At 43.7% G+C, this 27,682-nt stretch overlaps 1 protein-coding gene across 3 annotated transcripts in view; it reads left to right on the plus strand.

Annotated features, from left to right (window-relative positions):
• The window catches only part of KALRN (kalirin RhoGEF kinase), a 1,228,991-nt gene that overhangs the window by 239,762 nt on the left and 961,547 nt on the right, over positions 1 to 27,682 (plus strand). For all 3 annotated transcript variants that reach the window (XM_088460751.1, XM_088460749.1, XM_088460750.1), the window contains exon 2: positions 23,975 to 24,049. In XM_088460751.1, the coding sequence (XP_088316877.1) occupies positions 23,975 to 24,049 (75 nt within the window). The remainder of the gene's footprint in view (positions 1 to 23,974; positions 24,050 to 27,682) is intronic.

Here is a 27,682-nt window from a genome sequence, read left to right on the forward strand (position 1 = left end):
TTGCTGTCGTGTTCATGGAACCAACTTTAGATGACATGCGATTTGTGGCACTTTTTTCTGTTGGAAGTTGCCATTAGAAAATGGGGCCTAAAGTGTGCCTCACTCATTAACAAGCCATTTTTGCCCAAAGAATTACTGCACAATATGTGTTTTTTGTTTTGGACTCCATTGTCTTTAAACTCTAGAGACAGTTGTGCATTAAAATCCCAGAAGATGAGCAGTTTCTGACAGTTTAAGTGTGTCTCGTCTGTACCAATAACAATTCTTTCCTATTTCGAAGTCACTTATACCCCTTTCACACTGCCATCAAATAACCAGGGTTATTGCACATGAACGCGCAGCAACCCGGGTTACTGCGCAGTGTGAAAGGACCCGGCATTTCAACTTGGGTAATGAGCAGGGTTGAACACGAGTTCAACCCGACTCGCGGTGTGGTGTTGAACACGAGTTCAACCCAGGTTGAGGCGACCTGGGTCCTGTTTACTGCATAAGAACAGCCGGCGCTTGGAGATGATCTCATCTACAAGCATCGGCTCAAAAGCGATGACTGTGACGTCATCGACCCGGCATTATTGCTGGGTTAGACCGCCAGACGGAAAGGGGTCTCATGCAGGTCGCACCGTGGTTGTACCCGTGTACAAATCCCGGGTGCGACCCACCATTTGCGATCACATTTCTTCCTCATTTTGGTGTATGTTGTGAATAACAACTGAGCCTCTTGCCCGTGTCTGCATGCTTATATGAATTGAGCTGATGAGACATGATTAGCTGATTAGATATTTGCATTAACGAGCTGTACCTAATAAATTGACATATAAGCACAATTTATTTCATTTCATTTTTGCTGAGTTCCTCTGCAAGAAACTTTTGGCCCAGGGGTGCAGTGAAAAAAATGTTGATACTCTAGGGCCCCGTGATTCGAAAAAGTTTGGGAACCACTGGTCTATGTGATTTGTTATAGTTTCACAATTTGCAAAAGTCCAAAGACTGATACAGAACCAGATGCATGTGCATAAAAGATTTATTATCCTCAGCACATGTGAATGCAAGGTTTTACGGAGCCTTTGGGAGCTGAACAGTACAAAAAACAAACTCTGGATACAGTTCAAAGTATGCAAAGTGAATAATCCATAATATAAATACAAACATAACTCAGCAGTGGACATGCAGATGAGTAAAGTCCCAGTTTAAAGTGTATATCACAAGCAGGCTGCAAATTGATAAATCCAGGATTCAGGAAGAGAGTAAAGCCGGGTACACACTATACAACATTTTAAACAAATTTGGCGATAACGACCAATCGCTACAACAAATTCTTTAAATCGTTCAGTGTGTACGCACTTCATTGCTAGTGATGCGCGCTCCCGCGGATCGCTAGTGACGTCCTCTGTCATCTGTACATGCAACTCGATTTTGAAAATGTCGCTAACGACTAGGAGCAAATCGTGCAATGTGTATGCTACCAACGACGAACAATATGTTTTCACGACATGTCTGGTGTGGACATCATCAGAGCCACTTCCTGGACACTCCTATCCTACATTTTCTGGGCTGATCGCTGGCAGCAGCGACGTGACAATTTAGGATCCAGGATTTCCATCATTCTGCACGTTTTGGTTTGTATACAATGCTGCCCACCTGTCCACCAATGTTGTATGCTGTTGCTTACCACTGTTGCTGCTGCCCACCAATGATGCTGCCCACCCAATGTATGCCACCCAATACTGCTGCCCGCCTAGGTAAATTATAATTATAATGCAAAGAGGTAAAATGGTTGCCGGCTATTTATCCCCTCCTGAAACTCTATACAGTATTTAATTTAGGCAGAAATCCAACAATCTGGCAGTGTTGAACGACTCACGTATATTGTTTGGTCGTTTGTAAAATCGCTCAGTGTGTATGCACTATATTGTTTGTCCGGGAGTTTAAGGGAAATCATGAGCGACATTGTGTCGTTTACATGTCGCCTAGTGTGTACCCGGCTTCATAGCAGACAAAGTGTGTGTGTGTGTGTGTGTGTGTGTATGTATGTATATAATACCTGCATGAATGTTTTAATGAAAAACAATTATATTAATACTGTGACACATTGCTATGTATTATAAACCTCGATCAACCATGTTTTAATGCTTTCTAACACTAACAATCCAAAGTTGTTAGGGTTTCCTATCTCCTCAAAAGAGAGCCAGGCTTATACACTGTATGATTAAAATGCACAATATGAACGATAACGATATCAATCGTATCGTTATCGTTCATTTTGTGCATTTTTTGGTGCCTCCAACCCACCAACGACCTGCGATGTGCGGGTAAGTATGGACGATAAAGATATCGTCCATCGGCCGTGCATGCAGGCCAAACTGGTCGATATCTATTAGTTTACGATCGCGGGTCGTTGGCCGTCGGTGGTGGGATGAATGATCGATATTGATCATCCAGCACACCCGGGAGATCATTCAACGATCTCGTTATCGTTGACGATCGTCCCATGTGTATGCACCATAAGTATTTCTTCCTTCCACTCATCTCAGTAGAAGACTGAAGGTTTTGAATTGAAATAAACTTGAGACTACACCGTAAGAATGTAGTTGTAGCTTTCTTCTATCCTATAGGATTGTTAGGGAAGGAGTTTGTGGAGTCTTGGTTAATTCAAGCAGATGTAGTACCTCTCTGATCTGGGTCACGCTTCCTTTTTCACTGTTGTGTGTGTGTGTTTACAGTATTTGTTAAGCTCACTCAAATGAAGACCACAAGCAACAAGAGTATGGAATAATACCTGGGGATTCCCTTATAATAGGCTTTTTTAAGAAGTCACAGAAGTCAATAAAAGAACCAGTGTTTTTTTTTTTTTTTTTTTACTTTTGATTTAAACCAAGGTGGTTTAAGCAGTTAAGTCCAGAGGTTTGGTAGAGAGCAACAGCAGGCACAGAATATAATATAAAGTCCGACCAAACAGTGCAGTGAATTGAATATCCCTGGTAGCTCTCTCTCGGGGCTATTCAGCTTTGCGATAAATTGAATCGCCCCCAATGTGATGTAATTAAGACGCACCACGAGGCTGCACTGATTAATTTTGTATGCAACACTTGTATATCAGAGTGCAGCAGATATTGGAGATATGTATTTTAGTCCCCCATTTTCAATTACACAAACCCCCATAGGCTTCTATGGGGGTTGCTATTTGTGAGATGTATCAAGCAACTTGGCTCCAGTAGCTAACCCTTTTCTGGGGTCACGCTGAATGAAGCAAACACTGTTATCCTGTCCGTTTGAACGATATGTCGTTCAGTGCAGGCACCCTCCCTCATCCCCGAACATGCACAACCTGTCGATATCGGCAAGTTGACCTGCATGTTCAGACGATAGATATCGAAAACGACCAGCGGGGGTGCGCTTCGCTGGTCGTTTTCAACATTTAACTGCACGATTTATGAACAATTAATGAGCGATTGAACGATAACGATGTTTTAATTGTTCAATCGCTCATTTTAATTGTCTAGCGGATACGCGCCTTGATTTACAATTCATACCGTACATAGTAGCAATGGATATACAGTTTGAAAATAATATATTTTCCATACAAAACATACATGGATGCACAGCTTCAAGACAGGCTGCGTAGAGTCTAAGCAGCAGGAAAAAGTACCCTATTTCCGAAAAGCTGTCTCCGCATAAAAAAGTAGCTTTTCGGAAGTGATGAATGTCTCCGACACTTGGATTGAACTCGCAGCTAGTTCAATCCTTAATTATCACAGGTAAAATTGTAATCTTAATGAATAGGGCCCCCAGTGTGTGATGCAGGCTTGCCTACCCTCCCGAATTGGTCAGGAGCCTCCCGAATACCGGGTGCCGCTCCCGACCCCCCGGAAAGGCAGGCAAGCCTCCCGGATGCTGCCTGCCCCCCGGACTACTACTAGAATCTCCCGCAGCAGGGGGGGGGGGTTGGTGTCCGATGACACGATTTGCGCTGAATCGCTTCATCGTGGCTCCACCCCCTGCTTCACAATGCCTTTATTTTTGGCATTGTGAAGAGGGGGCGGGGATGCGATAGTGCGGTCACTGCCCTGGACCCGCCCCCAAAATAGCATCATAGACTGGCCGCGCCCCCTGCTGTATGCAGGCATTCAGCTCCCTCTCTGAAGGAGGGAGCTGAATGTCGGCAAGTATGGTGTGATGTCTGTAAAAATAAATAGCAGTAATAACCATGGGTGTAAAATGGGAATTATCTGTGATGTTTCATGGCATGTGTGTTTAATGTTCTTCCTGAGGATTCTACAAGTAACAGTGTGATCTGAATTGCAAAGTAGCTGGTTGGAACGGGATTCAATCGGGAAACCGGCTGACGTAAGCCCGACAGCCGGCTTCCCGATTGCTTTATCCCGGCGAGGGTTAAATGACAGGCGTCTAAATCTAGACGCCTGTCATTTTTCCGACGCCGGGAGACCGGCGCCCGGCATCCCGATCGAAGGGATGCCGGGCGCCGCGAGCAGACAGCCGTGGGGGGGGGGAGGGTTAGGTTTAGGGTACCCGGGGGGGGGACTTAGGGTTAGGCACCCCCCCCAGGAGGGTTAGGGTTAGGCTAGGGAAAGGGGGGGTTAGGCACCCCCGGGGGGGAGGTTAGGGTTAGGCATCCCCCCGGGGGACTTGGGTGTAGGCAGCGGGGAAGGGGGGGGTTAGGTTTAGGCACTTAGAGGGGGGATTAGGGTTAGGCACAGGGGGGGAGGTTAGGGTTAGGCACCCCTAAGGAGGGTTAGGGTTAGGGGGGTTAGGTTAGTTTGTACTTACCTAGGAACGATCAGGATTTCCGCTGCCAGGATCTCTGCATTTATTTTTATTTATTTATTAACAGTTACTTATATAGCGCCACAATTTCCGTCGCGCTTTACAATTTGAATTAACATTATACTGGGTTGTAAAAGACATACATACATACATACATACATACATACTTACATACATACATACATACATACATACATACATACATAAGGGTAAGAGGGCCCTGCTCACAAGCTTACAATGTATAGGGAAATAGGTGTTGATACACAGGGATAGGTGCTACTTATTGCAAATTGTTCCAGCCTGATTGCAGATGTTCTTGGTGGGCTGTATAATCCAATCACACTGGAAACTTGGCCTAGGGTTAGGAGGATGTTAAATTGAAGACAGAAGATGTGATAGGTGTTTACTATAAGAAGGGAGTTAGATAGGGAAGCTATAAAAGGTTAGGTGGAGCGGTCCTGGAATCTGAAAAGCTTGTCTGAAGAGGTGAGTTTTGCATCTGTCGGACTGACGCTGCCGGGAATCGAACTGTCGGCCATGCGTCAGCCGGTATTTCACACCGATTCCGGTTGGAACATGTTCCCACTCTACAGCCATATCTGATGCTGGGAGCCTCTCTTCTGTCTGAGAGCTGGCCCTCATTTCTGTTCTGTTGATTTCTGCCTGTCCTTTTTGGATATAGGGCCTGATTCAGAGCCGGTCGCTATTTGCGGTCGTTCGTTCAAAAAAAAGGGGTGGCTATTCAAATGAACCGTTCGCTCTTTGTGGCCTGTTCACGCCTCTAGGTCTGAACGAGCGAACAAAACTTGCGGTCGTTTTTTGGGAAACTACGCCCCCTGGCCGCTCGCATCCTACGTCATGTCCGCTATTTATTAGATTAATCGAGTACATCGACCAGGGTATGAGCTGCTCGCTATTCTTGTGGTTGGTTCTTGCTACCACAATTTTGCGAGCAGTTCTGGCTATAAAATAACCCAGTGACGTGTTCAATGACGCTGATGTTTTAATTATGCACACCCATAAAACGCCCGTTTTGACCTTTAAGCACGCCTGCGATCGGATCTCCACTCCCCGTTTTCAAGCACCTTCCCCTGTTACCACCCACATATGCCTCATTCTGTCACTGAAATTATCAGGCATTCGCTATTTTGCGAGCACATGAATTTCGACCGCACTGACTGGTTCGCGCATGCGTATAACGATCCGTACGCATGCGCAGTTGGGCAAACATCGCTCGGAGCGAACGAGTGGCCGCTTTCGAGCGGCTCTGAATCAGGCCCATAATTCCTTATCTTTATCTTGGTTATTAAACATAGAAATAAATATTAATGTTTCCTTATTAGTGATATGTTATTGTGCACGAAGAAGGGCAGGTTTCTAGATGTTTTGTTAGAATGGCTCTGAAAACAGATTGCTAAATGGGAACTCATCCATATATTGCAGCACAGCTCATATGTATTTAGGATCGTCAATGCATTGAGGTATGCACAATTTTCCTAAATAATGGATAAAGCAGATGACAGCTTAAAGACGACTTAGAAAATTATAGCTACATTTATTAATGAATACTCAAATTTCGAAACTTTTTTTTTTTCAATGGAAACCTCTGGCAAAAAATATATATATATTTGAGGCTTTGATGAATAGATATGTCTAGCTGTTACCTTGCGCTAAATAGTATTGTTCTTCCCAGCCCTACATGCATTTACCAGACTGCAGCAATTCTGTAGCTACTGTAGAGCATATATGGTCTGTGCTAAGGGCAGCTATTTTCTGCAAACTGTTTAAATTGTGTTTTGCGCAACTACATAATTATTATGAATGACAGCAATTTCCACATCTATTTTAGTGTTCCCAGTGATTGTAATGTTTGTGCAGTGCACATCTGTAAGTAGGTAGCTGGGGACACTGACATAGGGAAGGTGGAGAGAGCAGAGTAAGGAGGGAGCTGGGAGCACTTGCATACTTAACACTGAGGGAGCAGAATAAGAAGGGAGTTGGGAATTTATATAAATAAAATCTTGGAAGCGGCACTCCTCACAAAGAAAAAATCCTTAATAGGCCAATAAAGCGGTGCCCGCCAGCGGCCGCTGTAACCTGGTGCAGTCACAATAGAAGAATCCAATCGGCGGCGCTCAAACAAATGACACAGACAGCGGTGGATAGACCAACGTTTCAATGCTCTAATTTGGCATTTTCGTCAGGGTGCAAGTAAGTGAAAAACAAACAAGTGCTTACCTAAACACTAGCAGGGCCGTCCATGCCTCCGCCCGCCGTCATCCCGGCCCCTCAAGAATTACGTCACTGGGAGGCGCCGTGCGGTGACACGGAAGGACCACAACACGTGATATGCAAACTGGCAATAGAGGGAAACAACAGTATCGTTACCATAGTGATAAAAAATATACAATAGGCAAAAACCATGATATGAATAGATAAATCTCCAGACAAGAACCTCACATAGAATGTTCATAGATAATGTGTAATAAAAACATGAATGGATGTTGGATGTGTACACAAAACTAGTACATGTGAAGTATAAATATGTGTGAAAGCTGTGTATGATGTGTAAGAAGAAACCAGAAACTAAAACAAAAAAAATGTAAATATGAAAAAAATCCTTAAATGTAAATAATAAAATGAATAAGTGTAAAAGTAATGAACAGGGTATACAGAGTATACACAAATAAAGATGTAGACTATATTATAGGCAGCTGACAGGGAGATTTGAAAGGGGTACTATAGGAAGCAAGAAAGTCCCAAATTCTCATTGAGTCCCCTTGGAGCCAAAGTGTCCAGATTAAAAATCCAGCGGGACTCAGCCTGAAGCAGCAATAGGGAACGGTCCTCACCTCGCATAGGGGCTGGTATATGTTCAATAATGCGATAGCGCAAAGTGGCTAGGCTGTGCTTAACTTCGCAAAAGTGTCAAGCAACAGGTTGGTCACTGGAGCATGATGTTAAGGCTAATTTTATAGACGAACGATGTACGGCCATCCGTTCTTTAAACAGCCTTTCGGTCTTTCCCACGAAGCGGCGTCCGCATGGGCAGCTGATGAGAGAGACTACAAACCTGGTAGTACAGGCGACACATTGGCGGATCTTAAATAGCTTGCCCGAGAAAGGGTGAAAAAAAGAGTCTCCAGTAACCATATAGGTATCACAGTTGGCGCATTTGAAACAACCTGAACGTTGGGAACTTAAAAAATTGGACTTCAACATCGGTGATTAATTTTTAGAGACATCGTTTTTCACCAAATAGTCTTTGAGATTGCGTCCTCTCTGGTATGCCGTCATGATTTCTTTACCTTGAAGGGATGGTAACTGTGCATCTGTATTAATGATTGGCCAGTGAGACTTAGAGATCGTGTTGATGGCTGGGCTAAGTTGGTTGAAGGCATTGACCCATATAAATGTATTAGTGTCTCTTTGTTTACTGTGACCCTCTAGTATATATGTTCTAGGGAGATTCATAACCTTATGTTTAACTTGCAATAAATGTAAACGGTCATATCCACGTGCAGTAAACTTGTTGACCATAGACATAAGGGCTTCCTCTAGTTGAGAAAGGTCGCTAGTAATTCTCAAAACCCACAACATTTGTGAATAGGGTAACCCATACTTTAATGACACAGGATGGTGACTGGATGCCAATAGAAGATTGTTTCTATCCGTGGGTTTAGTGTATAAAAATGTTGCAAATAGGCCATTCTTAATCTGTATCAGCTTTGAAGGTAAGCTTGGCAGGTGATGAAGAACGATTGTGTGTCTCAATTAGTGTGACAAAAGATGTCAAAGCGTCCACCTACACCAATAACAGATCTTCTATATAACGCATATACATAGAAATGTGCATTTTTACTGCTGGATCATTGAAGAACAGATCATGTTCCACATTGAACATGAAGGAATTGGCAAAGGCAGGGGCCACATTTGACCCACCGCGCAGCCCCGCAATTGTATGTAATATTTACCATTAAATAAAAAAAAGTTCCGCTTCAGTGTAAGATTCAACAATGAAAGAAAAAATTCAATATTAGGTCCAAGGTAAGCCGTATTATCTGTGATGAGTTTACGTACTGCACTCAACCCTTTGTCATGGGGAATGCATGTGTAAAGTTGGTTGAAGATAATTATCCAAGTAAATGGCTATTGGCTGGTATAATGACCCACGGGCCGAGATGATAGGCCTCCCTGGAGGATGTTGAGTGTCTATGAATTTTAGGTATGTGTATTCCAATAGAGTCGGTTTAATGCATAGCTAAATTGTCATACTGCTTGTCATAGGTTTTTTTGCATCGTTGTCATGTTGGGGTACTGGTCCTATATCATTACTGGCTAGTGCGCTAAAGTAGGAACATACAGTATGTGAGTAGTTCCTGTAATGGGTTGTTTGCTGATACGCTAGATATCAACAGCGGCTAGCATGCTGCACTGTTGTAGATCGTTCAGCAGTGCTTATGGTCACGCGAGATCCTGCGCGACTTCCGGGTACTGTGTGTTCCACGAGGTGGAATGCATGGAACTTCCGGTCTCACTACATAGATCGAGCTCAGTAGCGTTGTTTTGGACACTGGAACATCCCTGTTTCCATCATTTACTGACAGGTTAGACTGCAAGGTGCAATGGAGGTGACCTATAACATGTTGATATGGTTGGCATCTGTGATAGTGAGATCTACTAGTTTTCTAAGCCACTTCCGGTTTGGACCGGCCAGGTGTCCCAGGTGTAATGCATTGACAATTATGGAGTGTATTTAAACTGGCTCTGTGGGGATGGGGGTTATGGTCTTTGGTGGTAGCTGTGCAGTTCTCTTTTGTTGGGTCTTGCCAAAGGTCCTGGTGGACCGAAATGTCGACACATATGATTGTGAGTTGAAATAAAAAGAAATCTATTTTTGCATGAAGCTTGGTGAGTGCCCTTTTCCTTCGCTTTTCATATATATATAATAAAAATGTTGCATTGGCCGGTACTCTCTTGCTGGAAAAATGGCCAAATGCCTCCGGTGCCGTCCTATTTACCACTCAAACGTGAGGGACGAAATATAGCTCCGTATTTCAGGCTGTACTCGTGACATCTTTGAAATAAATAGACAGACCTGCTGGTTGCTAAATCGCTAGATGTAACAACCAGCGGGTCTGTCTATGTATTTCAAAGACCTCTCCAGTGTCACCTGAAATATGAAGCTATATACATGTATGTATGTGTATATATGTATGTGTATATATAAATATATATATATGTGTGTGTATATATATATATATATATATATATATATATAATATATATAAATAAAATATAGTGTGGGGGGTGCACTCACCGGACATCAGCCAATGCAATTAGGTTGATAACTTTATTCCATCATAGTAAAAAATCCATACTATGATGGAATAAAGTTATCATCCTAAATTAATTGGCTGATGTCTGGTGAGTGCACCCCCATTCTATATTATGCATTTTTTGTCTGTGGAGCTTACCCAGACTGAATATTGATGCTGCACCCCAGCAACTACACTATACTGAAGAGTGTGTGGATTATCTAGAGAAATATATTATATACATATATACTGTATGTATATATATATATATAAAACTAAATCAAAAAATAAAAATATGAGGGCGCAAATCACAAAGTTATTTCTAACATTAGTACAATAAGAAATTTTCAGTCAATGACAGTCCATTTTTCCTCTTTATTATACTGGACCAACTTCAATGTGGCTCCAATTGAATTTTTCTAAAAAAGAACCACTCACCAAAAAGACACCCAGTCATTCACTGAAAATTTCTTATTAAGAGACTATGGGCCTGATTCAGACCCACTCGCGAGCGGCTGTCCGCTCGCAAGTGGGTCGATGGTCTGCACTGAGCATGCGCACGACGGAGGGAGCTCCGTCGTGCGCATGCGCCAGACACGACGAGCGAAGGACTTTCCTTCGCTCGTTGTGTCCGATCAAAGGGGGCGTGCTGTCAATGTTGATTGACAGCACGCCCCCTTTGGTGGGCGTGACGGGGGCGTGCCTCCCTGACGGGGGCGTTCCCACGGGAACGCCTCCCGTCAGAAGCCGGCCCACTGACATCACTCTGATAGAGCCAAAATCACTCCGGAGCTTGCGGTTGAAAACCTCAACCGCAGGCTCCGGCTCGCAATTTCGATGGTCGCGATGGTCACGACCATCGCGGCCATCAAAATGCACGCTCGTATAGCCTGTGGGTGGTGACCCACAGCTATACGAGCGTCCAGGAGGACGCTCCATGAAAATGGAGCCCGGCCCTCATGCAGAGCGTGCGCTCTGCTCAGAGCGTACGGCTCTGAATGAGGGCCTATATTGACAATTCCATCAGTGTGGATTTCAGATTGGGATTAACGTCTAATACTTTCACCATTCAACTAATGTTTGAAATATCTTTGTGATTTGCGCACTCGTATTTTTATTTTTTGTTGGCTAGATTTGGTCCCCACTAAAAGGGGTTCTCTTTGAGGTGCAGTATATACATCTTAGCGCAAAATAAGGACATCTTTTTGTGTATATATGTGTGTGTGTATATATATATATATATATATATATATAAATATAGTCCTGTGTTTCCACCAAAGGAAGGAGGCACTCGCCACTTCAAATATTATTTAAAAAGTTTTTTATTCATAGACTTTAGATTTGATTGGATGTATCCACATCTGGTCGACATTTCGGTTCCACATTGAACCTTTTTCAAGACCTCATCCAATATTTGATAATAACAATTCATTCAAAGACATAGAGGGGTATTCAATATGAAACGTTAACTTCACTGCCGAAGTTAACGTTTCATATCGGAGTTTTTTTCTGCGTTAAGTCTGCTGCGCGCTCCCGCTTATCCCCGTATTCAATATCAAATTAACGAAAACGGGAAACTCCGAAGTTGGATTTGCGTAAAGTTACGAATTTTTCCTTAAAATAATTGTGACCCCCCTAAAGTTGTAAAAACATGGGGGAACACTATGGGTACCCCCATTTTAGCCTTTAATTGAAAGTCAGGGATTTAAATAGCCGCAGCAGGTGTTTTTTTCCCGACATTGAAGAAGTGATGCAGAAGAGCACTTAGGTTATTTTTTTCGGTTTTTATAGTGGTCCCATCAAATTTGGGGTACATGAAAATGGGTACTAGCATATTTTGATGTCCCAAAAGTAAATTTTGTAAAATTCTGCATTTGTGCACCTGCCGCTATAATTCTATTCTAGAAAACACCTGCCGCATCCTTGCAGAATAGCCCTGAACCTATTTCCCTATTGTTAAACAATTTTTTCCCATTTTTTTTTTGACACAGTTCTTTTTTAAATGTCATTCTCAGGGATGCAGGCTATTTTTTTTAAGCCTGCACCCCTAAACCCCAATTCTGCACTTCTTTTCGACACCTATTCAATGGTGAAAAGTTATCGCCGTTTTTTATCAAAGACTTTTCAAAACTGCAATAAGTCTTTGATATTGAATACAGTGTAAAACTAAAACAAGTGATATTAACGCAAAAACGATAAAAAGTGCGATATTAACGCAAAAAACACCCATATTGAATACCCCTATAAGTCTGTGAAACAAAGAGAAACACATTGACATGTCTGCCAGGCTCCCTGAAATAAACAAAACACTACTTATGTTTAAAAATCACCCATATGTGACACATGCATTGCCACTATAGGGTGCTATTAGTTGCACATAATCTTAAATAGACACCTTCACCAGATATCTTATATAGCCATAGGAACCAACCCTTAGTGGTACACACACCTCTCAATATTTAACCACCTGCTGTTTACAGGATCTATATATAAATACCTCATTTATCAATAGCGCTGTATGAAACACAAATGGTTCACAAATGGTTAAGCACAACCCCTCCAGGTCCTAAACCTGAGAAAAACATAACGCAATTGTGGTCAAAGCATAAACGTTCGGCAAACCACTAAATATGTGAAGTCTGACTCACCTAACCACTCGGGGCTGCTCCCATCTCCAATACAGCGTCTATTCAGTGTACAGCACGCCCGTTCACCATCGGTGTATGCCGCTAGTTCTCCCCTGTCCCGCTTCCGGCTAAAGAGCCCTCGAGACCGGAAGTGCGTGGTTGTGCTGTAAAGCACTTCCGCGTGTCTGTGTGGGACGCAAGCTAGTGTGTGTTACCAAGGTAACCACTTACAGAGGCCTACTGGTGTCAAACTTAGGGTGTGTGCATACATATTAGCGCAACCAAACGTAAACAAAAAAAATAAACAAATATAACCACACTAGTGTGGACTACAATACTTACAATATTAACATGCTATTGGGAGCCTGGTACGTCCATATCCACATGTTTGTACACCACTATAGAAGACACAGTTTATTCTGCATCACTGCAGTATAGCATAATATCAGAAGTACAATACCAAATACATAGGTGGGTACAAAAATCAAATATCAGTCAATGTATATACATAGACTTAGAGAAATAAACAAGTGGATTGTACAAAGGGCATCTTATCCATCAAGCAGAAAACCAACATTTATACAAACGTGACATTACAATATATACAAACAAGATAATGAAAATATTCAGAAATAAAAAATGATAGAAAATAAAGATTAAAAAATAGAAGCTATATAATCCTATCTTATCTTGACCTACAGAGTCTAATGTATCCTACTGATATATACAGCTCAAAAAATCCACAAATGGTACTATATAGATCCAGAACAAAACACTTATATAGAGGAAAGACAAACATATTTTTCTCTGCCTTAATACCTAAATGAATACATTCAGTGGGTTGCATTCGTTCAATCCCCTTGGCATGACCGTATTTAACTCATGAATCCAGAAACTTTCACGCCTTTTTAGGGCCAAAATCCTATCTATACCCAGCTTAGGTGGTATCCAATCTATTAATTTACATCTTTATGATGCTGCTGGGTGTGCTAGTTGCAAAAAATGCCTAGCTACTGGCTTGTCACTTGCGCCTGTTGACAGAGCTGCTCGTATAGACGATCTATGATTGGCCATGCGGTCTCTGAATCTTCTGGCCGTATGGCCGACATAGTATAAGCCACATGGGCATATAAGAATATATATTAAATGGTCGAGTGCACAGTGTAGTCTATACTTAATTTTTATCTTCCGGCCCGAGTGTGGGTGGGGGAACGTAGACCCTACAATCATGGAGGCACAAGTGACACAACTGCCACAAGAATAGCTACCAGGCCTTCTCAACATAAGGTCCGATATATCACTCTTCTTATCGGGATAAAGTGTGGGTCTCATAAGTAGCTGTCGTAGGTTCGGCCCCCTTCTATACGCCATCATAGGTGGTGCCATTTTTTGAAAAGGTAGCGTTTGGTCACTTTTAACAATGGGCCAAAATTTTTTAAGTGATTTTTGTATGGTCTGTGAATTACCATCAAACGTAGTGGTATATATGAGACGCGACTCCTTCTTGATGGTAGTATTCCCTGCATTAGATGTAGTCAAGGACATACGTTTAGCTTTCTTTAAACACCTATTTAGGGACGATTGTTGATAACCCCGCTCTAGAAATCTTCTCGTCATCTCTTCTAGTTGGGCTTCTCTACCGGCCTCTGTAGAGTTGATACGTATATGTTGTACACGTCCACCAGTGCCTTCTGGAAAGATGTGAACCAGCTCTATACAAGCAGACATGCAGGACTCGGTGTTGTTTCAAAATAGAAAAATGTGTATTGATTACATCAGCATGAAAATAATAATTATCATTATTATCATTATAAAGTACATAAATAAATAGGTGACCAATGACTTACAGAACAATACAATACACGACAAGGACATGAATAATGTACATTGCTACATTAGCAACCATAACACCCACATAAGCAGCTGAGCATAAGCAACAAGTGTTAGGTGTCCTAGTGGTGAGTAAGAAGTAGATGAAACTAAAGTAGGGAGAAGCACAAGAGGGTAGAGGGCTCTGCTCGTAAGAGCTTACATTCTAAAAGGGAGGGGCAGACAAATAAGTGTGACACAGATAGGGTAGACGGGGAGGAAGGAGCATGTAGCAGCGAGTTAGGATGACAGCTGGAAGGCTTTGATGAAGTAGAGGGTCTTGAGAGCCGGTTTGAATGATTGTAGAGAGGTGGAGAGAGTTCCAAAGGTGGGGACAAGGACATGGATAATATACATTGATACATTGGTGGCCATAACACCCAATTAAGCAACAGAGCATAAGCACCAAGTGTTAGGTGTCCTAGTGGTAAGTAAGAAGTAGATGAAAATAAAGTAAGGAGTAGCACAAGAGGGTAGAGGGCCCTGCTCGCAAGAGCTTATATTCTCAATGGGAGGGGCAGACAGACGGGCATGATACAAATGGGGAAAACAGGGACGTGGGAGCATGTAGTAGCGAGTTAGGATGAGAGCTGGAAAGCATTGATGAAGTAGTGGGTCTTGAGAGCCCGTTTGAAGGATTGTAGAGAGGTGGAGAGTCTGATGGGGAGAGGGAGAGCGTTCCAAAGGTGGGAGCAGTACAGGCAAAATCGTGTTGAAAGCAGCAGAGAGATCAAGGAGAATGAGCAGAGAGTAGGGGCCTTTGGATTTGGCAGCAAGGATGTCGTTGCTGTCGTGAGAGCAGCTTCAGTGGAGTGGAGAGAACGGAAGCCAGACTGAAAAGGGTCAAGGAGGGAGTTTGATATCCGATGTTTCGGGGCACAGGAGCCCCTTTATCAAGGTGAAGAGGTGACATATGCGCACTAGATTCAATGCTCCAAGAGGAGACATGGACAAGGAGACTCACGGAGACAGCTGATTTTCGTATCAGCAGTCTGTGCGCCAGAGGAATAATGAATTGCTCCTGCGCTCGCAGCAAATTCAAGTGTTAATTATTGGGGTCAGTTTGGACCTCGATAATTATTAACATGATGAATAGAGCCCCTAGAGAGCAGAATAAGGAGGCAGCTGGGAGCTGCTACAGTACATAGAGAGTGTGGAGGAAGTAGGCAGCTGGGAGCGTTTTTATAAAAAAACATGGAGGGAGTTAAGGTGCATACACACGTAAAGATTTTCTGTCCAACCATCCAACTACTTGATTGGTTGGAATGAAAATCTGGTAACCTATGGGAGTAACTGATGATCAGCAATTTGCTCCTAAATGCCAGAAAACAGATGAAAATGGTCGTTCAGATAAGTTTGTTAAATGTTTGATCTAAACAATTTGTTCAAACAACAGTTTTTGTCCATTATCTGGCATTTGGGAGCAAATTGCTGATTGTCAATTGCTTTCATACTTTACCAGATTTTCATTCCAACCAATAAACTAGTTGGATGGTTGGACAGAAAATCTTTACGTGTGTACCAAGCTTATGGACTTCTTACAGTACATGTGCAAGGTGGAGCATAGTAGAGCATTTTCCAGCTTGGCTCTGGAGCTCTCAATCAACATTTACATATTGCTTGTGCACTAATAAAACATCAGTGTGGGCCAGTTAAAAAAAACAATAGAGAAATAAAACATTTCTGGAATTGTATTAATGTGTTTATTACACTAAATGCCTGTCCTGCTGAAATGTCATCAATATTCATTATTGTGTTGAGTATTGTAAACTTTTTGTGCTCACACATTAAAATAACAGACAAATAATAGTCAGTTTACCCATTTGTTAATACAGATTCACATATATTTGCACTTTTCTATATTTTAGACCATAAATCACAATACTGAAAATGACAATGTAATTACTTAAAATGTGTACACACTTTTCCCTAGGACAATAATGACATGTCCAATTTTTGGTGTTGAAGGGTAAATAATACCATAAATCCTAAGGGTTCTGTTATGTATGGACACAATCATGGACGCATGCGCAGTACCAAGCATTGTTTCACTGCTTCCAACATTAGCAGTGTGTCCACCTTTGAATATGGCCCTTAGGGCCGTATTCAATTAGCATCGAAAAACCTGCGATATTTTTGCCCAAAAACAGGCAGAAACGCAATTGGTTAAAAAAAAAACTGGAGATAAGTTTTCTCCATTCCAGTGTTTTGGCGGAAAAAAACGTCCGTTTTCGCCGCTAATTGAATATGGCCCTTAGTGTTAAATATCTCTACGGGACAGTCACATTTCTTCATTTATCCCATAATTATTGGTCCAAGCTGTGACTTCATCAGATTTCACTCACTCATCATTTATTATACCTTTATTTTGGTTTGTACTTGAATTTTGCTTCTTCATTATTGTATATGTATTTTGAAAGACAAATTTGCTTCTATTTAAATGCCTTTACTTTTTAGTACCTTTTGATTCGTCTATTCTCCAACACTGTCCCGCACCCCTCACCAACATTGCTTTATCCCTGTATTAGAATTCCTTAACTCTCCAGATAACGCACACTCTCTGTACAGCTCTGCTGCAAAAAATCGCCAAGCCGGTGTATACAGTAGAGGATGCCATCATACAGTACTTGCCATCATACGATACTTGGAATAACTGCGAGGGTAGTTATCCCTGCAGGCCCATTTTCCTTTTAAATGACATATTTCTGTTCTAGTATCTTGGAACGGTTTTCCAAGTGACTGTTGCTTGGTAACTCTGCTCTGCATAAATAGAAATGATTTGCGTGAGACATAGAAAAATACTGAAGAGGTGAGGGATGCATTTTGAACACCTACACATTTAATAATTTACCCTGTTATTCACATTGATATATGAATGTGCTTGTGTGTGCTAGAACTCATCTCTAAATGCTGATAAACCTCACAATGACTGGAGGTGTGTGCACCATTGCTATTCCACATAGTAGATAGGCAGTCCAAGCAATGGTCTAACATCACTGAGAGAGTGCGCCTTCGGTTGATCCATCTGGGGCCTGAAGTACACATGATACAACAAGACACCCCAGAGTTCCATGACTTTAAGGATTTATTCAATTGCGACACCATCGGCAAAATACCTGTTATCTACCACATGCGCTTGGATGAATCCGTCACCCCTTCACTGTGTGCACTCTGGAGGGTTCCAATAGCTATGAAGAATAAGGGGGGTCATTCAGAGTCGGTCGCAAGCGCTGAGCGCTCGCAACCGACTTGATGTTGCCCCACTGGGCATGCGCACGACGGAGCCGGCTCCGTCGTGCGCATGCGCGAGACCCGGCTAGCGACGGACACTTCATCGCTAGGGGTCTTGCAGCAGACGGGGCGAGCTGTCGATAGTGAGTGACAGCTCGCCCTGTTTGGGAGGCGGGCAGGGGGCGTGCCTGCCCAAACGGAGGCGTTCCCGCCGGAACGCTTGCCGTTTGGGGGCGGCCCCACTGACATCATTGCTGATGTCATTGGGAAGCTTCCTGCTCGATCAGAGCAGGAAGCTCCCTGGGGCTTACGAGTGCCCAGACCCAACCTTAGGGTCTGGTCGTAAGCCGCGATGGTCTTGACCATCGCGACCATAACCCATGTCGGTTGCTAGAGCTGTTGGTGTTAACCCACAGCTTAGCGATCGACAAGTAGGCAGTCGTTCAGGATGCAAGCGGCCGCCCTGATTCAGTGCGACCGGTTGCAACTAACGACCGCCTCTGAATGAGGTCCAAAGTCTTAGCTGAGTTGGAGCGTATGACCGCGCTTGGTGTCATAACCCCTATTGAAGAAGCGACCCAATGGGTTTCTGCAATGGTGGCTGCTGTAAAAAAAGATGGGACTGTCAGGATTTGCATAGACCCCATACACCTCAATAAAGTGCTGCCAAGCCCCTTCTCACTCAGCCAATGTCTTCAGCACATTAGATGCCAAATGTGGGTTTTGGCAAATCCCATTAGACAAAGAATTGTTACTCCTCACTGCTTTTATGACACCAGCTGGGAGATATGCCACCTTACTAATACCATATAGCCTGACAACTGGAAGTGAGGTGTTTCAACGGTGCATGTAACAACTGTTTGCTGGGTATTATAGTTGATGACATCCTCGTCTGGGGCCGTTATATGCACGAGCATGATAAGCGTCTCCGCCAGGTATTGGAAAGAATACGGGCTATCAATTTAAAGCTCAACCCAGACAAGTGCAGATTCAGAGTGGCTGAAATTCCGTACGTGGTCCATCTCTTCACGGACCAGGGTGTTAAACCAAACCCTGACAAAACGACGGCCATCCACCACATGTCCCTGCCGGTGGATAAAGGTTTCTTTGGGATGACTACATGACAAAATTCATACCCAATTACAGTGAGATCACTGTACCCCTGCAGCATCTTCTGCACCAAGATACAGAGTGGTGTTGGTTGGAAGAACACCTTGCTGCGGTGTCAAGACTTAAGTCCATACTCACCAGCCCTCCTGCAATACTTCAGTGTACACTTACCGGTAGTGATCTCAGCTGACGCCATACAGCAAGGGTTGGGTGCAGTTTGCCTCCAGAAGAATAGACAAATTACTGTTCATTCCAGGGCCCTGACGGAAACAGAATCACGTTACACACAGATCGAAAAAGAGCTGCTGGCGTTGGAGTTTGCTTTCCACAAATTACATGATTTCATCTACGGACGGCCAGTCACCGTCGAAACTGAACCCCAACCGCTCATTACCATCATGAGAAGTCCTTGCACAATGCATTTACTCGTATTCAAAGGATGATGCTCAAATTACAGAGGTACCACTTAGAAGTTGTCTGCAAGTGTGGCAAAGTAATGTACATGGCTGATGCCCTCTCCAGAGCGTTCCTCTCTCATTCTGCTCCTCTACAGGTTGACAGTGATTATGATGTGATGTCCGTGCAACTCCTGTCCCCTGTCCATATGGAGGAGCTGTGAAGAGAATCTTTGGCGGATGATTTATGTCGACGTCTCTCTCAGGTTGTCCTGCAAAGCCAGCCCCAGTCCTCCAGGGAGCTTCCCCAAGACTTACGTCCATTCTTTGCCATGAGAGATTACATCACTGTTAGATGGGATAATTTTGTGAGGTCAGAGATTTGTTTTGCCTTACACAGTGCAAAAGTGCTGCACCAAGGACTCCCTGGTCTGGAGGCCACCAAGCGCACGGCCAGATAACTGCTCTATTGGTCCACCATGTTTCATAATCTTGAGAAGGAGGTCTCTGTTTGTGGCCCGTGCGTGGCCCTTCACGTACACCAACCTAAACAGCCTCTGCATCCACATGACATCCCAGATCTTCCGTGGTCTGTCACTGCTGCTGATGTTTTTGAATGGAGGGGTAAGGAGTACCTGGTTCTCGTAGACTCTTACTCAGGATGGTTTGAGATCGATCATTTATTATTATTATTTATTAACAGTTTCTTATATAACGCAGCATATTCAATTGCATTTTACAAATGGAAACAACATTAATAGAACAACACTGGGTAGTAACAGACAGACATAAAGGTAAGACAGCCCTGCTCGCAAGCTTACAATCTATAGGAAATAATCTATAGGGAAATAGGTGTTGATACACAAGGATACATATTGCAAATTGGTCCAGCCAGATTGCAGATGTTATCGGTGAGCTATATGATCCAGTCACACAGGAAAGTTGGCCTAGGGTTAGGAGGATGTGAAAATATGTGGTATGTGTATACTGTAAGAGTTAAGGTGACTACACACTTGGCAATATTTTACCCGATCTGGCTGATTCCAATGCATCGGAACAACAGATCGTGTAAATTATGCTCAAATCGTGAGTCCCCACTCACGATCACAATGCGATTGCGCCTCCCCGCTGGTCGCACATCGCATCTTCAGATCTGCCGTGCTGTAGGGCAGATCTGACAATCTGGAACACGATGCACTAAAAAAAAAAAGAAAGGATGCATGATGTATCGTTTGTACATACACCAAGTTGTGTGCCAAATCGTGAGTGGGGAGCTGCCGGGGGGAGTTTCAAGGGAAATCGTACACATCGTTGGATCGGCAGCACATCGCCAAGTGTGTAGGCACCTTTAGATAGGGAAGCTATGAAGGTTATGTGGGCGGTTCTGGAATCTGATAAGCTTGTCTAAAGATGTGAGCTTTCAGGGAACGCTTGAATGTTTGGAGACTAGTGGAAAGTCTTATTGTGCGTGGGAGGACATTCCACAGGGTGGGTGCAGCCCGAGAGAAGTCCTGTAATGTTCATGGGAACAAGTAATGCGTATGGATGAGAGATGCAGATCTTGTGCAGAGCGGAGTTGTCTGGTTGGAAGATATTTTGAGATAAGTGAAGAGATGTATGTTTGTGGGGTTTGGTTAATAGCTTTATGTGTGAGTGTAAGTATTTTATATTGAATACGGTAGAAGACAGGTAACCAATGGAGGTTAACCAATGCAGCTGGACGGAGTCCCGGCGCCGTCCAGCTTCGCGACCCTCTACCACCGAAGGTCGCAATGGTGATCCCAGTCTGTGACCTCTGTCGCAGTGCTGGGATCGCAAATGTAGCAGGGGGTGTCATTCACCACCTGCTGCTTTTGCATTTGCAGGTGTGCAGTCCAAGACCCCCTTACTATTATATTTGTGTATATTTTTTACCCTTGAAGGTTGAGACTCCTTCTGTTTGGAATTTGCACCCCACCCATCTGCCCTTTAGGTGTTTTTAATCCCCAGCTTAGGTTCCTGCATTCCTGTCTACATATTAGAATGGGCACTATTACAGGTAAGTGTTGGATACATTTAACGGAATGTGTTAGTATTAGGGATGTTAGGGACCCATCTTATGGGGTTCACCTTGATGCAGTGGATGGGCAAACATGTTTGGCCAAACATGTACTCAGAACCTCACTTAAACTCTACAATTAACGTGGAGCATATCAGGATTATTTTGTCTATCATTGTTCTTAGTACCTAGAGTGTGCGCCTGCATTCTATGTCCCCTGCGTTTGCATAATAGCAAGGATCGCAATTGCAAAGCTGCCTGCGTACAGCTTTGCAATTGCAATCCTTGCTGAATCAAGCCCTATATCCACTATCCAATGGGCTCACAGAAACAGCTGTTTGCTCCGCCAAGCATCTATTAGAGAAATGTGCACGAGACCACTACTGATGTCTGTTTGGTGCTCTTAAACCTACGTAACATACCACGGGATGGAATATCATCCCCTTCCCAACGGTTATCATGTTGCACCAGAACCCACATACCAATTACTAAACAGCAATTACAACCTCAATTGCAGACACAAGTGCAGGCAGCACTGGCTTCTAAGCGCATGTCTAATAAAAGGACTTATGATTGTACAGAGCACGCTCTCCCTCAGTTGGATCCAGGACTAGCTGTTTGAATACAGACCACTCAAGGATATGACAAGCTTTCTACTGTTTCAAAGAAAGCTGACTGGCCCAACAGTTATGATGTTCAGGCAAATGAAACTTGTGCATGAGCGTAATCGTCGCCACCTGTTGAATCTACCTGAGGAGACTATTACTGCGCCCAGTATGACAGTGGACGGCAAAGACCCTCCTCACATCACACCAAGCTCCAAGTTGTCATAACCTGTGTTTTCATCAGTCGATAGTGAATCACCATCTGACTAAATGGCACCTCCAGCTATCACTCGCAATGACCAGGCGCCTATGCCGCACCTGTATACCACCAAGTCGGGACATGTATACAAGCCTAATACCTGAATTCAGGACTATGGGGTCTATTTACTAAGCAGTGTTAGGAGACAGAGTGAAAAGTGATAAGGTGCCAGCCAATCAGCTCCCAACTGTCATCTCACAGGCTGTGTTTGAAAAATGGCAGTTGGGAGCTGATTGGCTGGCACCTTATCATAGACTTATCACTTTTCACTCTGTCTCCTAACACTGCTTAGTAAATAGACCCCTGTGTCACATAACTTCTCTCACCCATCTTCTCTCTCCTCGTTAGTCTCCTTTTATTATGTTACCCCTTTTTCACCATCTTCCTGAAGGGCGAGATGTATACAGTATATGTATGCTGCAGGATGAGACTTTCTCTGGGGCTATGCATGCTGGGAGGGAGTTTCCTGTTTGTTAGGTGTTTTTCTGCACTCCAGAGTCCATGAGTCTTACCTAATTAGCACATCTACAGTGTATTAGCTGGATATATTAGCCCAACAGTATAACTATGTTCAAGCCCAACCTGTTTCCATGCGTGCTGCTGTGCTTAATAGGTATAACAGCTAATTCACATAATCCCACTCTAGCCGGTATGCAAATTAACTCTTCTTAAATCAGAAATAATTTCCTTATTTCCAGTGCAGCTGATCAAAGTATTGTGCACCTCCATGTTTTCCTGTTTGAATATAGCACTGAACAAATAGGTTTGCGCTGTATGTGGAAAATAGGATAGTAATAATTATATTATTTTGCTTAAATGATCATTAAATTAGATTGTGAGTAACAGAACATTTTCTTAGGTGCGTTGTGCAAAATTCAGTTCCACCTATGTGTCTGTCCATTAATTATACAGAAGCAGCCCCTGCACATCAAATTGTCCTAGTATTCAGTGATTGAGCACATCTAGATAATGGGGATCACCTCCTATAGGCATTCATAAAATATGTTTATGTTGTATAGTTAAATATTCTCCATAATACAGTCAGGTGCATAAATATTGGGACTTTGTCAGAATTTTCATATAGAAACCGTTGCAATTCCTACACCATTCACCTGATTTGGATGTAATTACCCTCAAATTAAATCTGAAAGTCTGCAGTTAAAGCACATCTTGTTTGTTTTATTTCAAAGCCATTTGTTTGTTTTATTTCATCACCCGAGGACACATAAATCTGGTCATATCCAGTTTTGAGAACTACTCTACAAAGTATCTACAGCTAATGGGCCTGATTTTGAGTTGGACATGTGGCTGCATCTCACATATGCTTGTGCCTTAAACAGAAATAGGCACATGTGCTAGTCCATGCATATGCACATGGACAGAGTATGTACGGATCGTTCGTAGCTTGCAGATGTGGAAGGGATGCCTGTGGATCTTTTGTACCCAGCATGGAGTTGGTACAAGTCCTGAAACTAATAATGACGGCTGAGGACCTTAAAATAGTGGGCAGCATAGATATTTGCCATACACAAACTGATTCTCTCATTAGCCTTAGGACGTGAGTAGTCTAATGCCGCCATACAGCTAAGTGGCTGCAGAGCGTCCGACTTAGAAGCAGGCCCAATATCTGCACCTTTCCCCTGGACTTCTGGCTAATCTGTGTTTCCCAATAATTTTACTTGTGCTCATCTTTGGGATGATCTACATCTCTCTGATCTTTGTCATCTCTGCTTGTTTCAGGGTCATTCCGGAATGATGGATTGAAAGCTACTGATGTCCTGCCTTCTCTAAAGGAGAAAGTGGCCTTTGTTTCAGGTATGATATTCTTTATGTACTATGAAATATGTACAATCTCATTCTTTATGTAACAAGATGTACATACAATATCCTGCACTTTATATACCATGGTGTAAATATGATATCCTGCACTTTATAAACCAAAATGTGTGTACAATACCCTGTCCTTTATGAATTAAGGCCCCGATTCAGAGCCGGACGCTCTGACCAGAGCGCTCGCTGTGAATCAGGGCCCACCTCCATTAATATGGAGCGTCCTCCTGGACGCTCGTATAGCTGTGGGTCACCACCCACAGCATATACGAGCGTGCAAAATGATGGTCGCGATGGTCTTGACCATCGCGACCATCGGAACTGCGAGTAAAAGCCTGCGGTTGGGTTTCTCAACCGCAAGGCCAGGAGTGATTTTGGCTCTATCTGAGCCAAAATCACTCCCACTGACATCACTAGTGATGTCAGTGGGGCCGGCTTCAGACGGTAGGCGTTCCCTTGGGAACGCCTCCGTCTGGCAGGCACACCCCCGGCACGCCCACCAAAGGGGGCGTGCTGTCAGTCACCATCGACAGCACACCCCCTTTGATGAGACACTCCGAGCGAAGGAAAGTCCTTCGCTCGTCGGGTCTCGCACATGCGAGGACGGAGCTCCCTCTGTCGTGCGCATGCGCAGTGGGGAACATCGACCCACTTGCGAGCGTACTGCCGCTCGCGAGTGGGTCTGAATGACCCCCTAAGATGTATGTACAATACCCATTCCTATATTTGTGAAGATGTATGTGCAACACCCAGTCCTTTATGTATCAAGACTTTTGTACAATACACCTTCAAATTCTGGCAAGTACTGTAGATTCTATGTCCCACCTTTTAACTGCTCAGCATTCAGTACAGTATTCTAACCTTTAGATACTAGGAAGTAGGTACAGTATCTCACCCTTCAGATGCTAGGAAGCAGATACAGTATCCTGCCCTTTACATCCTGGGCAGTTGGTACTTTATCCCTCCCTGGCAGGTGGTATAGTGTCCCGTCCTATAGATGATGGGCTGTACAGAAGTGTCCACATACATCTATTCATAAATCATGCAAAATAGTCCTGTTTCGCACACCTCAGACTTTGCGACTTAGCAGCGCCAAAACGCTAATCCTAAGTACCTAGTACACTCTTAAGTAAAGTAAGATTTAAATTGAGGAAAAAGTATGCAGCCTGTAAAAAGGAAAATACAGGTCCGATACGAGTGATATGCGCCTAAGTACTGAGTACACTATGGACCTGATTTAGAGATGGATGCTATTTGCATCGCAATGCATCTTTGGGCGCAGCAGCGATGCAAAAAATTCAAATGCTGCAGGAGGCGTCTGAAGGCAAAGGACACTCTCTGATGGCTTTGCAGATCCAAGTTCTGCGCCCAAAGATGCATTGAATAACCATTGGCAGCCATTAAGACTAAATTTACTCGGAATGGCCGCTGGAACTCATCTGCCGGGGCCAGGAAATCTGCGTACAAAACTGGGGCAATATGCTTCTGTTTTGTAAAATGTTCCGTGTCGCTGCTCTGCCCCCAGACAGCATGCTGTGTCTTGGGGGCACCAAGGCCTGCACTTGCGCAGTACTGATCCTGCTCATGCACAGATCTCTCACCCTTGGTGTTGTACGCAAACCTTCAGGTTTGCGTATTACACTGAATCAGGCTCTATATGCAAACTAAGGAGCTGATACAGAGATGGATGCTATAGCACAGCCTCTGCGTCTTTGTATGCAGCGGCTTTGCTAAAATATGCAAAAGCCCCAGGAGGCGTCTTTAAGTAAAAAGACACCCACTGCCAGCTTCCTTGATCTGCTGCTGTTTATGAAAACACAGCATCAGATCAACTTCAGGCTACTTAGGATGTCAGGCAAAATCACACTGCCAGCTCCAGTGAAGCTGCGTCCAAGGACGCTGCCACTCATTTGACACACCCAGAAAGCAGGGCTGACATGCTCCTATTTTTTGGAACGCTTGCCATCACTGCCCTCAAATTCCAGCAGCATGTCATTCATGCTGCAGCTTTGGGCCACTGCGACTGACATCGCAGAACATAGTTGCACATTTTCAGTGCAGCTTCTGCACAGATTTGCAAACATCAGAGATTTACCTAAAGATATGAATTAGGCCATAAGACACAAAATTAAGGAAAAAGTGCACAGCACGGGAATCGCGCCAGGTGTCTCGCACCATGTGGCGCAAAAAGAATAGGTGTATGATTACTCATATGTAAATTCTGTATCCAGCCATTTAACTACTAGACATTAGGTAAAGTATCCTGCACTTTAGATGATTGGCAGTTGGTACAGTATAGCACCCTGGAGATGCTCAGCAGTAGGTACAGTATTCTGCCCTTCAGATACTTGGCGGTTGGTAAAGTATCCTGCTCTTTAGATGTTGGGATGTAGGTACAATACACTGCCTTTTGATTTTGGGATGCTGGTTCTGTGTCCCAGCCTTTAGATCCTGGGATGCAGGTTCCGTATCCTGCCCTTGCTGTATGGCCATTAAATACAGCATCCTACTTTTTAGTTGCTGGGAAGTAGGTACATTATCACGCCTTTAGCTGCTGGGCATTAAATACAGTATAATTGCTGGGAAGTAGGTACATTATCACGCCTATAGCTGCTGGGCGTTAAATACAGTATAGTTGCTGGGAAGTAGGTACATTATCACGACTTTTAGCTGCTGGGCAATAAATACAGTATCCTACTTTTTAGTTGCTGGGGAGTAGGTACAGTATCACGCCCTTTAGCTGCTGGCATTAAATACAGTATCCAGTTCGGTATACAATCGGGAAACCGACTGTCATATCCCTGCGAGGGTGAAATGCCGGGCGTCTATATCTAGGCGCCTGTCATTTCCCCGATGCCGGGAGACAGGCGCCCGGCATCCCGATCGAAGGGATGCCGGGCGCTGCGAGCGTACAGCCGCGGGGGGGAGGGTTAGGTTTAGGGCACCTGGGGGGGACTTAGGGTCAGGCACCCCCCCCGTGCTAGTGGGAGGGAGGGTTAGGGTTAGGCACCCCCGGGTGGGACATAGGGTTAGGCACCCCCCCGGGGGACTTAGGTTTAGGCAGCGGGGAATGGGGGATTAGGATTAGGCACTTGGGGAGGAGGTTAGGGTTAGGCATCCTTAAGGAGGGTTAGGTTAGGTTAGTTTATACTTACCTTAGCGACGATCGGGATTTCCAGCACTGTCTGGCTTCCGCTGCCGGAAACTCTGCTTTTGTCGGCTAGGCGCTGTCGGGAATCGAACCGATTGCTCCAGTTCTCCAAGTTCAAACCATTTATCTGTGATTTGCATAAAGCCTTCATATTATTTCTACCTCTCACTCTTGTGTTTAACGTTGGCCTTTGAGCTCTTCAGATGTTTAGTCTAAGAGGTTTATCGGGAAGCAGTGTATACAGATATATATATAGTGTATGTATGTTGTTCTTTGTGATGATGCAGTCCTGATGACGGGGCTCTGGCCTTAAAACGTCGACCAAATACACTCTTCAATTGAATAATACCTCTGAGTGCCAGTTCTTTTGGATACACTATATATATATATATATATATATATATATATATATGTATATATAAATCTGGCAATGTCCCGGCACTCACTGGTGTACTAATGGATATTCG

Source organism: Taudactylus pleione, unplaced genomic scaffold (assembly GCF_031769625.1).
Source record: "Taudactylus pleione unplaced genomic scaffold, aTauple2 ptg000977l, whole genome shotgun sequence".
Classification (NCBI taxonomy): Eukaryota; Metazoa; Chordata; class Amphibia; order Anura; family Myobatrachidae; genus Taudactylus; species Taudactylus pleione.